The sequence below is a fragment of the Eurytemora carolleeae genome, unplaced genomic scaffold (genome assembly GCF_000591075.1).
Source record: "Eurytemora carolleeae unplaced genomic scaffold, Eaff_2.0 scaffold2005, whole genome shotgun sequence".
NCBI lineage: Eukaryota > Metazoa > Arthropoda > Copepoda > Calanoida > Temoridae > Eurytemora > Eurytemora carolleeae.
Genome location: NW_019397894.1, coordinates 12,563 through 27,983, shown reverse-complemented (window position 1 = coordinate 27,983; position 15,421 = coordinate 12,563). Strand labels below are relative to the sequence as shown.

Genomic DNA, 15,421 nt, shown 5'->3' with positions numbered 1-15,421 from the left:
AATATATGTACAGTTGTACCATATACGATATCTAAATATATGTACAGTTGTACCATATACGATATCTAAATATATGTACAGTTGTACCATATACGATATCTAAATATATGTACAATTGTACCATATACGATATCTAAATATATGTACAGCTGTACCATATACGATATCTAAATATATGTACAGCTGTACCATATACGATATCTAAATATATGTACAATTGAACCATACACGATATCTAAATATATGTACAGTTGTACCATACACGGTATCTAAATATATTTACAGTTGTACCATATACGATATCTAAATATATGTACAGCTGTACCATACACGATATCTAAATATATGTACAATTGAACCATACACGATATCTAATTATATGTACAGCTGTACCATACACGATATCTAAATATATGTACAGTTGTACCATATACGATATCTAAATATATGTACAGTTGTACCATACACGATATCTAAATATATGTACAGCTGTACCATACACGATATCTAAATATATGTATAAATGTAGAAACCTTATAAATCAAAATTGACTAAATTTATTTGTGTTTGTATCAATTGACCAAATGTAGTAGGACGAAATGTATCAATTGACGTTTGGTAACAGTTGACCAAATGTAGTAATTGACTAAATGTAAGGTTGACCAAATGTAAAATTTACGAAATGTAAGATGACGAAATGTAAATTGACGTAATGTATCCACTCCATTTTCAAATGAAACACTGGCAAAGATGATATTAAAAATGCCCGATTTACAACAATATCTTTCAAACCTTTGTCTGATTTGAATTAAATAGTATATAATTTTGAAAAATGATCATTGATCTTACAAAAGTGACTTGCGCATTTCTACTGCAGGAAAACATATATAACCTTAGAAAAACCATACACTATTTGCAAATTATTGATCAAGAAAAATACTTTAATCCTTGATCAGACAAAGGTGTAATCGGACAAGCCATTCCAAAAATGGAAGCTGTCACTTGAAATGACGTGTACACTGTACTGTCCCATTAAAAATAATGTTTTGTTGTTTTTAATTAACTTGCTTCTCGGTATAAACCAATTACTGTCAACAAACACTAATTTTTCCCGGCATTTTTGCTAATTATAAATTGTTAGAAAGCTTTCTTATTTTTTTTAAGAGTTTTACGACAATTTCTTAGCTAGCTACAGTGCAAAGTAAAGTATGAATTTTTTATATTCCTTTATTATTAGTAAATATGATGAAAATTTGGTTTCCAGAAAGTGTTAAAAACTAAAAGATTTTTAATTGCGAAAAAACGTTCTGAAGGCAGAATAAACATTTTTTTAATTCAAATTTTCATTTGGGGGTTGATTGATACTATTTTTATCGGATTCGGATCCAAATAAAAGCCCGGTTATAAATACAAGACCAATAATTTCAAAAATGAACTGGAGAAATGTAAATTTAATGCAATCTTTATCTTTATCCGAGCTACAATGTCGATGCTGCAGCATAAATAAGCAAGTTCTAGTTCAAAAGATAAACCGCAATTAGACTTTTTTCTGAATGTTTATTATTTAGCCATCTGGAGTATCCAGCCTTGAAGTATTAGAGAAAAAAGATTCTGAACAACCATCAGTTGACAGGTTACATAAGTTCAAAGTTGCATGATCCGAACCACTAAAAGGATTGCCTGGTGTACTGTCTACTCATACCAGTCTAGTCTAGTGTACCCAGGGGTTGACCCATCGCGCTTTAAGCAACAGAATTAGTTAAAAAGGATTCTTTTGATTTGAGTTTAACAATAAAAATATATTTGTAATAATTCAATTTTATAATTATTCAGTATAAGAAATAACAATAATCATAAAATACCTGTGTCACCTCAGAGTTCCCAAATATAGTCTGGATTTTCTGTGCCGTCTAAAAGGGATTCAACAATTTTAAGACTGTATTTTTTTATTAAATAGCAAAACTAAAAAAAGAAGATATTTAAGTTGATGTTAAGTAAAACCCAAAGACCTATTGAGGTATGTTTTCTAAAGATATTGAAGTCTGCTCTCCCATTGGATATATTGAGGTATGTTTTCTAAAGATATTGAAGTCTGCTCTCCCTTTGGATATATTGAGGTATGTTTTCTAAAGATATTGAAGTCTGCTCTCCCATTGGGTATATTGAAGTATGTTCTCTAAAGATATTGGAGTATACTCTCCCATTGGATATATTGAGGTATGTTATAATGTTTTCTAAAGATATTGGAGTATGCTCCCACATTGATGTAAAATTTTAAAAGAAGAGACATCAAATACTTTTAAAAGTTCAAATATTTACCTTATACTTTATATTTATATATATAATATCAAAATATATATAAATACATCATGTCAATGTTCAAATACTCAAGTTAACTTTGAAGATAAACTTTTAATGTAAATATTAGAAAATTGAATACATACAGACCATATTCTCTTTTCTTTTCCTTTTTCAAACATACCCCACCCCTTTCCTTCACACCCCCTTTTTTCCCTGAGATCAGGTTCAATTCTTTTAGCGGAATAGTGGTAAGGCCCTAAATATAAAATCCAATCATTAGGTCACGTTATAAGTTCTATCTATCTATCTATCTATCTATGTACAACATTAGTTTGAAAAGATATTGGGGCAAGTTTAGTATGTGTAGTACAATGGAAATGAGTTTTTGTCACAAACTTGAAGTATTTAATCCTTTTTTTTTCAACCCAGTGCAGTCACCTTTAGCATTTTAAACTATGAATCGTGTTAGTTCAAACTGTCTAAGATTTGGGGATTAGATTTTAGATTTTAAGTTTGTGGCAAAACCTCAGTTCCGTTATTTTTTTAGATTTCAACATTTTTTAGCCTTTTGGAAAGCAATGAAGAAATAAAGGGATTTTTTAAACTTTGTTTTTGTTAAAATTTACTACTGGAGCAAGATTTAGATTTCGAGGAAAAATTAGATTTTTTTTCAATTTTTAAATATTTCGAAAAATGTCCAACCTAAATTGGGTAAATTTGGGATAAAACGTATCTCGCTCAACATAGAAAAAGGATTAGAGGTAATGGAAGGAAAACTTATTTTCTTTTCTTTTGTCAAAGTTCTTAGACCTTTCGTAGAATCCCCCCCTCCCCTGACCTCTCTCCCCCATTCTTCTCCCCTCCCTACCAGTAATTTTCCCTAATCTTTCCAATTACTCTATCTCACAATCACGCCTTGAAATGCGTTAAGCAGTTTTCAGAACAGTTTTTATCTAGATTTTCTTCAAATTCAAAGGTAGTTCAAACTTTTTGACATTTTCGACTGTTTTAAAATAACAATCAAGGTAAACGAAAGAAAAGATTTCTGGAAATTGTTTTGTTGTTTCTAAATAAGTAAGTGTCATAGAGACTTAGTAACATAACACTAATTTGTATTTGAAACCCGTTCCTGATAGATATTTGAAGAAACATGAAAGTGCAGTTTTAACAGTGTAAGTAATTGCTTTTATGAAAAAATAGTTGAATATTTTGAAAACAGAGGGAACATACCAATGTCTTGTTTTATTATATAGATAATTAAAATACATAGTAATCAAGTCAGGATCAGATTGGTTTTGCGAATAATGGGCTCGGCGTGTATATCAATACAGTAAACACGATGTTTGTCTATTTAAGTTTGGATTTCTAATGAGCTTTTTTTGAATTTCAAGTTTACAAGTAAACAAAAGCTGTAAAAGCTTCATATAAGTCATAACTTTAGCCTAAAAGAGGTTTTCATATTCCAGAGTTTTCTTGTTCTATTCCTAATGCTATACTTTATGTTGATAATTATACTTATCCTGGCAACTGTATTGATAAGTTTTTCCTATTTTAGATAATTTATACAGTTTTCAACCAAGACTTCAGGTACACCACAAAATTTTCATAAAGTTTAGGATCTCTAAACCATTTTCCTTTTCTATTTTTCACTTTTTACTTTCCAATTGTTTAATAATATTTTCTAGCTGTGCCCTGGGTTAGGATATATTTAATATAAATGAAGCAGATTAAAAGCAAATCAAGGAAAAACGTACGATATGCAACATTCTATAAAAAGTGTTTGCAAAAACTACGCAAGTGTTTTCAATTTTTTTTTATTTGATTATGTAAGAGTTATGTAAAATGAAAACTTTAGTTTGATGGAGATCACTGCAGATACGATCAACTTTTTGTTAAAATTTCTATTTTTTTCATAACACTCAATCTTTAATCATTTTTTCACTGAAAATAAAGTTAAAAATCTCCATAATGAAACTTTTATTTTTAGACGAGCCTTCCACAAGATAATAAAGTGCAAGTAGAGTACACATTGTTTCGCAAAATTGCCAAAAAAAAGTTCAACCCAACAAAATCTCTGATAGAATTCAAAATCTCTGATAGAATTCAAAGTACAAGTATGTCAGTGCTAACATGATCTCTTTCATCAGCTGGATCTATAAATTTTCCCTTCTGATTCGTTTTCAGATTTACTAAAAATTTGATAAATTCGTTTGTAACTTATATTAGAATCTCAAAATTTTTGATAGAAACTCATGAACTTTGATAAGATCTCATAAATTTTGATAGAATCTCAAAAAACTTATATGTATAGACTCTAGGATGGCTGACAAAATGCAGTCTAAAGACCAAAATGTTAGCTAAAATATTGCTTTAAGTGTATACAGACCCATTGCACTTTTTAAGTGAATTTAAAGCCACTGGTAAAACTATTTTTTGTTCATAAAAAAATTAAAAATCAAATGAACACAAGATTGTATAAATGTTTTATGTTTCTCAATGGAGAAATGGCGAAATATTAAAATTTATTTTCTAATAAATATTGTGATAAATGTATATTTGTTCTACCATGACGACGACTGTACAGTGCTCTTAATTCTTTTATTCACTCTAGCTAGTAATGTGCATTGAGCTGGTTCGTTTATAGCCTATATTTTCGTTTTTGGTTCGTTTATAGCCTATATCTTAGTTTTTGGTTCGTGTATAACCTATATTTTCGTTTTTGGTTCGTTTATAGCCCATATTTTCGTTTTTGGTTCGTTTAAAGCCTATATATTAGTCTTTAGTTCATGTATAACCTATATTTTCGTTTTTGGTTCGTTTATAGCCTATATTTTCGTTTTTGGTTCGTTTATAGTCTATATATTAGTTTTTGGTTCGTTTATAGCCTATATATTAGTTTTTGGTTCGTTTATAGCCCATATTTTCGTTTTTGGTTCATTTATAGCCTATATTTTCGTTTTTGGTTCGTTTACAGCTGTGGTGAGACAATACAGGGTTACCAACAAAGGTGAGAGGGGAGGAATTACTGAACGTATTTTATTCATAAGATTCTCTTCCATGCTTATCGGTTAATACAGTTGTACAGTGTACATAATATATCGTTTAAAAACTTTATATAAAAGGCAAAAGACCAAGTTCTATCTTTGTATCGTGATATTAAAAGATTTTTATGTCGTCGTTATTAATTACTCATTCTTTGTGGGTAACCCTGCATAAACTATATATCTTTTATTTACTCGTAATTTAAATATATTGTATGTTGTTTTCTATATTGATGTATTGATGGACATGTAAAAGATTGATAATGTTTTGTACATATTTTTTAGTGTTCAACGTTATATCTTAAATAAAATGTATTGGAACTCGTAGATAAAAATGTATGTTTGTTTGTTTATACAAATATGTAATTTACATTAATGGACTGTAAAGGATCAAAAATCTTTTGTATATATTTATCAATGTAGTGTCAGAAACTTAGTTCTGAAGTTTAAATAATTAAAGTAAAACTAAAATAAATGGAATTGATACTTTGATTACTGGGCGATTTTAGATCTAGACTGTAAACATACGTTTAAAGATATCCATCATCTTCTCTTTGAAAATTGAATCTATTTTGAATTACGGTTTCTCTGCAAAATGACGTTGAGATCTCTTGCAAAAGAAAACGACTTGGAAAACGACGAAATCTTTTAACTATTTACTCAGAATAGACATTTAAGGGGCCATGTTGTGAATAAGACTTGCCCCTCTTTTTTAATGGAAAGTTACTTGAAATTACAAGAGCAGTCCCTTTAATTTATATTTTTGCAAGGTTCATTTATGTCAAATCACAAACTTAGTTAAGATTTGAAATTTTTGAAAGACAAACTGAAAACTTTATAAATTAAAAAGTCACTAATCCTTTGGTTAATAGAGAAAGTTTTATAAATCCAGAGGCTATAAATTCAACATGTTTATATCAAAAAGTCTAAATTAAAAAACACAGACTTGCACTTTTAGGTTACAAAGATAGTAAAGTAAGATTTATTCAAGATAGATCAAGATCATAATAAATATTATAATATGATTAAAATTCTATAAGAATATAATTGAATTATCATGGGCTATATCACAAAATAAGATAAGGTTATATCATAAGGGAGTTTAATTTTATCAACATAGAAGGGATATCAAATTTTCTGTATTTCTCTGTTCTAGCCATATGATAAGCTGAGTGGTTTGGTATTTTAATGGATTTCATAATTATTAAACCCCTCAGTGGCCGAATTTAAAGAATTTGAGCTGTGGTTTAAATTTAAGCCGCGGTTTAAATATGGTTGTTTCTACTTAAAATTGTATCAAATGTTTCAAGATTTAAGCCGGCGCTAAATTTAAAACGGGTTTTGGCGGATTTAAACCGCGGCTCAAATTCTTTAAATTCCATCTCTGGAGTGAATTTTATTTTGAGAATATCAAATTATTTCACTGAGCAATATATCATATATCATATTGAGGAGAACTAAAGAAGGACATGAGAAGGACTAAACTAACTTAAATTTCTCTCTACAGAACTTGTGTACACCACAAGTACTCAATGACATAAGAACAGCCAATGTTCACAACTGACCTAGCTAACCTATATAATAGGAACATCTTTAAAACATCTCTGTACATTCATATCCTTCAAGATGAAAAATGTCGTCTATCTTTATCTATGGTTCTAGCATAGTTGACAATGAACAGTTCATGTTCTGTAGCTGGTTACAAAGTTATATGGATTAAAAAATTTGAGTTTTTGACAAGAACTTAATTACTTTATTGTATTGTAAAATATAACCTCTTTCTGAATTTAGTTTGTCAATACACTCTTTATATTTTAGAAACACTCCCTGAGCTTTTTGAGAAAGATGGTTATGCTTTTTATATTTTAATGTCAACACAAGAGCACGTTCATTATTCATTGTCGTTGTGAAGTTATTGTTGAAAGCATCTTTAACTGATATCCCCATAGGAGCACATTTGACCGTTTAATATTTCATAACTCTATTATGAAAATATCTAAATTGTTTTTTTCTTTATTGTAATACATGATGTAGAGCAACACACTGATCCACTAATCCAAGTTCTAACAATCACAAACCAGATGTCATATTCTTCCAGTTTGTAAACAACAGCTCCTATATCAAGTCTTATATGTTCATTTCTGTATTCAGCTCCAGATAACAATTTCTAAACTCAATATAATCACAATGTTTGATATGCTTAACTATGTCCTTCAAGGAAACATTACTCCCTCCATATCATGACAAGGGCAATTAAACAGGGCTTTGAACTTTAAAATCTAGATCTTTCTTGCCTTTTCCTTATTTTCTCGTGTATATTTTTTAATATTTTTTTTCTATTTGATATGCTTTTTAGCTGTGATTCCAAATTCTGAGTTTGAGTCTGTAAATCGATGATTTTGATTTTTTTGGAATTCTTCATCTCTTCTTGTTGAAACCCTAAATATTAGAAAATAGTTTACCTTTTATAAAAAATATGAGTTTAAAAAGTTCTTTATACAAAAAAAAATCATTTAAGTTATGGGATATGATTTTAAAGAAAATATAAACCCCTGGACTAACAAACAAATGAGTACAACTTATATAGAACTGCCAATTCATTCTTACATACACTTCTTTGGGATAAATGCCATAAAATCTAAATCTGAAAAAATTATTTCTTTGAATTGTTGAGTTTGAAGATGGACTAAAATTAAGTTATTAGGATGAGAATAAAAGGTTAAACCAAGACCAACCTGTGTCTGATCTGTTCCATTTCTGAACCCTATTTTTAACCCAGGAAAAGAAATCTTCGTCCTCAGATTCTTGAAGACTCTCCAGATATTGATTAGATGAGGTCACACCCTTCAGGTAGTCTAAATATTAAAGATATCAAGCATGAGAAACTTATAATATGAATTTCACCGAATTTAGAAAATGTAAAGATTAAGCTGTCATGAAAACTAAATTCAGACTCAAGCTTTGAGACTAAATTTCAACAGGACAGAGTTGGGCTTAATATTGTATTTGATGGAATTTTACTAGTTGGAATGGTGGTTTTTGTATTTGATTAGAATCAGACTCACATTGAGACTAATTCTCCACTAAATCCATCCAAGATTGATAATATTTTCATCTGGCATAACTCTTTAGTGTAGTTTATAAGCTAGCAGCGGTTAATAATGTGACACAAGATATTGCCAGCTGTTACTTCAGTTGGGTCTTAGATGAAGCATTAAACCCGAAGAAGGATGGGGGGGGAATGATATGTCTAAGAAATATATACCCCTGCAAAAATATTACATTTGATATTGAATATTTTTTAATCAGGTGAATTTTTTTAAAGCTTAGGAGGGTTTTCTTTATTCCTCCTAAAGAAATAGTAAAATCAAATTTTATCAATTGAATGAATCCCAATACCTTGAATTTTATCCTGAAGTATGTTACAGAGATCTTCGAACAGGTAAGTATCCTCCTATTTCTTGACCCCCTTGAGTACATCAAGCCAGTTCTCCTGGTTGATCTTGAAGCTGGAGACAACTTCCTTGATCAGGTTCTTTGATGTTAATCATTTTAGACTTCATACTTGCAGTAGGTCTCAATATATCTGAAATTGAATGTTATCTGTATAATGAAGCTCTTCGCTCATATATATATATATATATATATGATAGTAAACGGCTGGACCAAATTGGCTGAAATTGTTCGAGGGAACTTTTGAGTACCTGGGGATAAAAGGATAAAAAAATTAATTTAAATTTTTTTTAAATCTAAATTTTTTTTCAAGTGTTTCTAAAATTCTGAGGGCAACGCCGGGCACTAGTTATGATTTCAAATATTTAATCCACTAACATTTCTTTGATAACGATTAAATGATATAGTTTTACACACATGAGACCATATCGATCCTAAAGAGTATAAGAAGTTGTTATAATTTTAAATACTGGGTTGACTCTGAAGTGTGGCAATGCCTTGGTTTTAATTTTACCTCAGTAACTTACTTATACACGGGCAGCCGTAGTACATTTGAATTTCCGCGCCGGGTCAACCTTTCCGGTCCCAGTTTGTACTGTATTGCCCGGACATTGGGTAAATAAAGCAGACATTCAATAGGACTAGCTGGTGCAACAAGATTAAAATTTCTTCAATTATTTTTGGAGCAGAACTCATCATGTCACTATAAAAATACCTTATGCATTCTTAATAATTTTTTATATGGTACCGCCATTAGGTTCCGGTATCAATTGGAAAGACTGCTCTTTAAATGGAGTCCCTTAAAATTACCAATTACAGTCCCTTTTTATTTAAAGGACTTTAAATATTGTAGGTCGAGTTCTCTAGAGCTAAATGTTGCCATTACTGTTAGTAAATATATAAATTACTGAGAAAATAAATAAATTCAGTTGACTGATAAAATTTAAGTTTATGCAAACACAAAAAACAAAACACTATACCAGAGAGAGATAAGAGAACACACGTGGGAGGGCCATTTATTTAGCTAAATCTAGAGGAACATGGCACCCAAAAAATTCTCATCCGAGCCATTTATTGGTGGTGTATTTTTCGACTTACGCAAATCCGCCATACTCCACTTCTGACCTACGCCAAATCCGCTATAGTACACATCTGACCTACTAGCACGTGGTTTTACAGCTGCTATTTGGAGTTGTGGCCGCAGCGCCCTGCCCCCTAGCAGCAATGCTCGGCCCAGAAATTGTCTTAATTCCTGACCTAACCCTCAAATAATAAAATAATTAACAGCTGGCGTAGGTCCGATATTGCAGTAGGTCGGAAGTTCAGTGCGGGGGATGTTACGTATAGACGATGTAACATCTAAATATAGTCCAAGACCCGCATCGGAAGAAACTACTTTTTTTACTAGCATGCTTTTTAATTGCACACAAAGAAGAATACCAAGGTTCGACTAAAAAATAAAATTCCTCTTAATGATCATCAAGGCTTCAATCCACAGCGCTCGGCCTCTAGTCTTAAAAAATAGGTAGTACTTAAAAAAATATTTTTATTTCATAAAGCAATTAAGTTTTTACCGCAAACTCAGATTTGTTATAATTAATTATTAATTATTAGAACATTTATAATTAAATAAGTTGGTCCAATATCTGAACAAAGTAGAAATCTCCGTCTGTTTGTGTATCTAAAGAGTTTTAGACAAAAAACTAAAAAATGTTTTCGCATCTGTGAAAAAAGAACTTTAAAAAATGAAATGGTCTTCGCAAGCAAATTTGCACTGAGTTGTGGAAGTTTATTTGAAAAATAAATGTCTCTCCTATAATCAGTAAATATAATGTTGTATATTAATTTATTTCGAGTTTAAAGAATTACTAGATGTAATATATCTACATTTATATCTGCAGGAATATTATCAACAAAATACACTAGTGTACAATAGAAATATATTTTAAATCAGTCTTTTAAGGTAATACATACATATACTGAATCATGGAACCAAAAAGCTTGAAAAAGAATTTTGAAAAAAAGTATATGTGTTGTGTTTGACAATGAAGTGAACAAAGGGGTCGTAAATTTTCCAAATTTTTCAAGGGATTGTAAAAGTGTCCATTGGCCATGACAGACCCGATTTACTAAGGTACCCTAATATCAGAAGAGTTTAATGGTACCATTGTGAATCGTGCATGTCCCTTTGTAAACACGGGTCACTTAAAAATTACGTCTGCATTGCCTGGAAGATTTCTGGTTTGAATTTTTATTTTTTTATTCTTCATAAATCAATAATTTTAAAATTTGGAAAATTTTGTTTGGAAAATTTACAAAAATACCCCAAAAATTGGCTTTTTATACATTCATTTATTTCATGTGTACAGGATATATGCATTGCACAGTAGGATAAGTAATCTTTTATTAAAAAGTTTTAAAATGCAAAAAAAAAAAATTTTCTTGAGCAATCCCGACTAAAAGTTTGGAAAGAAAAAGAAAAATTTTGAGTTTTTAACCTATTTTGTGGATGTCGAGTTTTATTAGAGATTGACTTATCCTACTGCACGCCAAAATGTTGAACTATAAATTGAGCATGCAAATGTACATTGTTTATAATGTGTGTAACAATGTGAACATAACATGAATGTATGTATTTAATATGTCCAGTTGATTATTATTTTTGACTATTTCTGCTGGTATTTCTGACACCGGTTTTACTATTGCATTATCATAAATCACATAGTTTGCATATTTTTACATAAAAAAGTTATTATTTTATTAGTTAAGATTATACCCTGTATTATAGACAGATCTAGAGGTTAAATGTACATAAATATTTGATTTCGTAATAGTTTAATATGTACACAACAACTATTATCTATGTACACCATATTTCACTCTAGATTAGTACAGATTCTTAATAGAACTATTATTGAAGAGTTCTGAAGTACAGTTTTAACTAAATTTTGTACTTTGTACAACAGTTCAAAATCACCAGGAGAAAATCCACCAACAAATATTTTTCCCGCCCAAAAATACAATCACACTATTGGTTCAGTAGGAACTTGTATTGAATCAGTGTATGCACTCTTTTTTGACAAATTTTAGATTTTAAAGTTTTTATTGTTAATGGGACTGTAAGGGTATTTTCAAGGACCTACCATGCAGAGATGGCAATGTCTTATTCACAACTGTACTCTTAAAAGCTTTTTACCATCAAGTACGAATTAGATATCAATGTTAATCATTTTGAAAACTAATTATTATGAATTTTGGTTTTTCGAAAAATGTGACTTGCGCATTTCTTGTGTAAAAAACCCATATAGGAATTATCAGAATTAAGAATTTTAACCCCAGAATAACAACAATGTAATCCACAGTATTGATCAGATAAAAGTTACAAGGGTACCCTTGTGAATCGGGCATTGCAATCGTTTCATGGAGACTTGGATTTACAATTACAGTCCCGTTGACTTTAGATTTACAATTACAGTCCCGTTGACTTGGATTTACAATTACAGTCCCGTTGACTTGAGATTTTAACTCCTTGGAATATAATATTTCCTTATTATCAAGGCAAGAGCTTGTAGCCTAATAATTATACAAATTTTAAATAAGTAACCCCAATCTTACACATCTGTTAAGTCCATGATAACAAAAATAACTTTATATATGACATATTTATAAAGTAATAGACTAAAGGTTGACTTCTGAGTACAATATACTGGGAAAAGGGCTAATACACTAGGTGCATATTAATTATTTTTACACTGACATACGTCGGAACTATGTTCTATATATTAAGGCAAAACATGACCTTCATTCTAGAATTTGACAACGTTACATATTATCAGATTGGTGGTCACTGACGTATATGTATGGGCTTTGAAGGTAGAGAAGCCAGGGGTTAAAGTTGAAAGACGAAAAAGATATTCAAATTTTTTTAGAGTTCCGTCTCATGTCTGTTTTTTATCAATCATCATGTGTAATATGTGCAGTACACATGATGTGTTTGCTGTACAGTTGGTTGTTAGTATGTACACTGTACAGAGCTGACTTTAAAATTTCGTGATTAGATAAATATATGTACTCAAATAAACATTCAAGTTTTCTTGTTCAAAAATGTAAACTTGCGTTTTTATGTACGATTATGTGCACATAGTTGTACAGAAGTTTGCTGTACTGTACAATACTGTATACATAGGTTTTCTGTCCAGTTTGTTCCTCGATGAAAACTTGATGCTTACATAACCTAAAAATACAAAAATGTTCACGATTAATTTTATTTTTTGTTTAACTCTTTTTTTCTCTTTCTCTTCAATATTATTTTATTACATTATTCTAAATTAAAAAATTATCTTCTAAATAATGTTTCTAAAAATCTAAAACAACAAACGAACTTGTGATTTCAAAAACATCTGGTCGTAATTTAAATATTTTTTTAGTTCTTTATCAATATCTTCATATCTTAATAATTTTTTGTTAATAAATCATTACTACTTAAGGAATTTTATCTAAATTTTAAGTGAGGCCCTGATATTAAAAGGTTTATCAAAACTTTACAATCTTGGCTGAGTGACAATAGCCCAGAACTTATTGTTAGTCTGAACTTAAATTATGCAAAATCTGGCTTTTTCTTATCTATTATTTGGATCATCCCCCTTTGCCTCCCCTCCCGAGAGCATAAGGGAGTAAAAGGAAAAATTATGAAAATTATTGTTAAAGGGTAAACTTATTAAATTAAAAAAATTTTAGTTGAGAATCTAATATTCAAGAGTCCGTACAAATTTTGTTAACTATCCCTTTAACCCAGATTCTACCTGTAATATGAGGCTGGCCTCGAACCCCTGCTGTGGGAGCAAGGTGACCGGAGCAGCTACATGACCAGCATTCACACAGATCATATTTGGGTGCTCGTCATCTCCGAAATCAACCATCTCCTAAACCAAACAGAGGTCAATACTATAGTAAAGTGAAAAATCTCCCTCCCCACCTCTTTTGAAATTAATTTATTTATCTCTATGATAATGCCTCTGATCTCACCCTGCCACAGATTACCTGACAATCTCCTACCAATCAACTCTTTACTCTTTACCAAAACATAATTTGATGTGCGTAACCAATTATATTCATTATCGTTAACTAACTAAGGGCCAACCACTCACAACAACCTACCCTGGCTAGGCGGGTCCCATTTACTGTTTTTTTTTTGCAAAATAACGAGAGTAAACTGACTAAAGCCTTGACCTGAAAAATGAACTTGATTTCTAGATTTTTTAATAAATGGATTTTCTCAAAGAAGGCCCCACAGATATTTCTAATTTTAGGTCTTATATATTTTTTTACCCTACAAAAGATGCCTGAATTGACAGAACTAGAATATAAAAGGCCATAACACCCTAAAATGTTCTAAATGCACTGTGTGCTTACCTTTGCTTGCATCTCCCAAGGGTTCCAGATAACTGTATCTGGGAAATTATATTTTTGGATTCTCATTTTCCGACCCGAGACAACATTCGTTACTATATGCTCGCTAGGGGTGTGAATATAAACCCTAAAAATATATATAATTTATATATAATTAATAATTATATAATAAAACTATTGAATTATTTAAGCCTTCTTTATACTTAGAAAAAAAAATTCATTCCTGATTTGTAAGTTCATCGGAGTTTGTTTTCAATTTGCTGTGATGGAATTTTTTAAAAAGTAAAAAAAATAATGTTTCCGACTTAGGGCATTGGTATTTTTTTTTGTACTTTCAAGTGACCCATCATTTTAATCAATAATAAAAAAGCATATGATGTTTTTAAATTTTAATTTGATAAATCAGACATAAAAATTAATCAATAATAAGGGATAGGTGTCACTTAGAATGACGTTTACCTATACAGTGATCGAATTAAAAGAATTTGAGCGGCGACTTAAATTTGAGACGTGGCTCGAATATGGCTAGTTCCACATTTAAATTGTATTCAATGTTTCAAGATTTAAGCCGCCGCTCAGTTGAAACCAGTTTTTGGTAGATTTGAGACGCGGCTCAAATTCATTAAATTCGGACTCGGTTCCTTAAAATATGACCAATTTACAGATTTTCAATTTCAGAGATAAAACTGGTGAAAATCAGGATTAGAAAAATCCTTTTAGAGCTTAAGAATAAGTTATTAGTTGGGATTAGAAAAATGTTTTAGGAATAAAGAGTAAGGGTTTATTAGGATTATTAGGGAATAAGATTAAGTATAAAATCATCTCACGGATTGAAAATTAATCCTCCTGTTAATACATAGTTTGGTGAATTAACTACAACTATTAAATTATTGTACAGGGGAATTCTTTTAGAAGTAAGGAATATGGGTTAATTAGTACTAATGGGATTATTAGTACTAGGGATTAAGAATATGGGATTATTTGGACTAGGGATTAAGAATGTGGGATTATTAGTACTAGGGATTAAGAATATGGGATTATTAGGACTAATGATTAAGAATATGGGATTATTAGTACTAGGGATTAAGAATATGGGATTATTAGTACTAGGGATTAAGAATATGTCATTATTTGGACTAGGGATTAAGAATATGGGATTATTAGTACTAGGATTTAAGAATATGGGATTATTAGTACTAGGGATTAAGCCCAGAATT

General features: G+C 30.3%; 2 protein-coding genes and 1 long non-coding RNA gene across 4 annotated transcripts in view; 1 reads left to right on the top strand and 2 right to left on the bottom strand.

Annotated features, from left to right (window-relative positions):
• Nucleotides 1-4,347, top strand: part of LOC111716258 (5-hydroxytryptamine receptor 1B) — a 7,273-nt gene extending 2,926 nt beyond the window's left edge. For both annotated transcript variants that reach the window (XM_023491693.1, XM_023491694.1), the window contains 2 exons: nt 3,857-3,888; nt 4,289-4,347. In XM_023491693.1, the coding sequence (XP_023347461.1) occupies nt 3,857-3,888; nt 4,289-4,322 (66 nt within the window). In that variant the 3' untranslated portion in view covers nt 4,323-4,347. The remainder of the gene's footprint in view (nt 1-3,856; nt 3,889-4,288) is intronic.
• A 2,841-nt stretch (nt 4,348-7,188) lies between these two features.
• LOC111716257 (uncharacterized) lies at nt 7,189-8,872 on the bottom strand. Its single transcript, XR_002768442.1, has 3 exons — nt 8,742-8,872; nt 8,078-8,197; nt 7,189-7,781 (listed from the first exon to the last, which is right to left on the bottom strand). It is a non-coding gene; the product is annotated as an uncharacterized LOC111716257 (long non-coding RNA).
• Nucleotides 8,873-10,718: 1,846 nt separating this feature from the next.
• The window catches only part of LOC111716256 (putative glucose-6-phosphate 1-epimerase), a gene marked incomplete in the record, with an annotated part of 11,677 nt that continues 6,974 nt past the window's right edge, over nt 10,719-15,421 (bottom strand). The window contains 5 exon segments of the mRNA XM_023491692.1: nt 10,719-11,195; nt 11,339-11,912; nt 12,411-13,029; nt 13,598-13,717; nt 14,208-14,331. Of these exon segments, the coding sequence (XP_023347460.1) occupies nt 13,021-13,029; nt 13,598-13,717; nt 14,208-14,331 (253 nt within the window).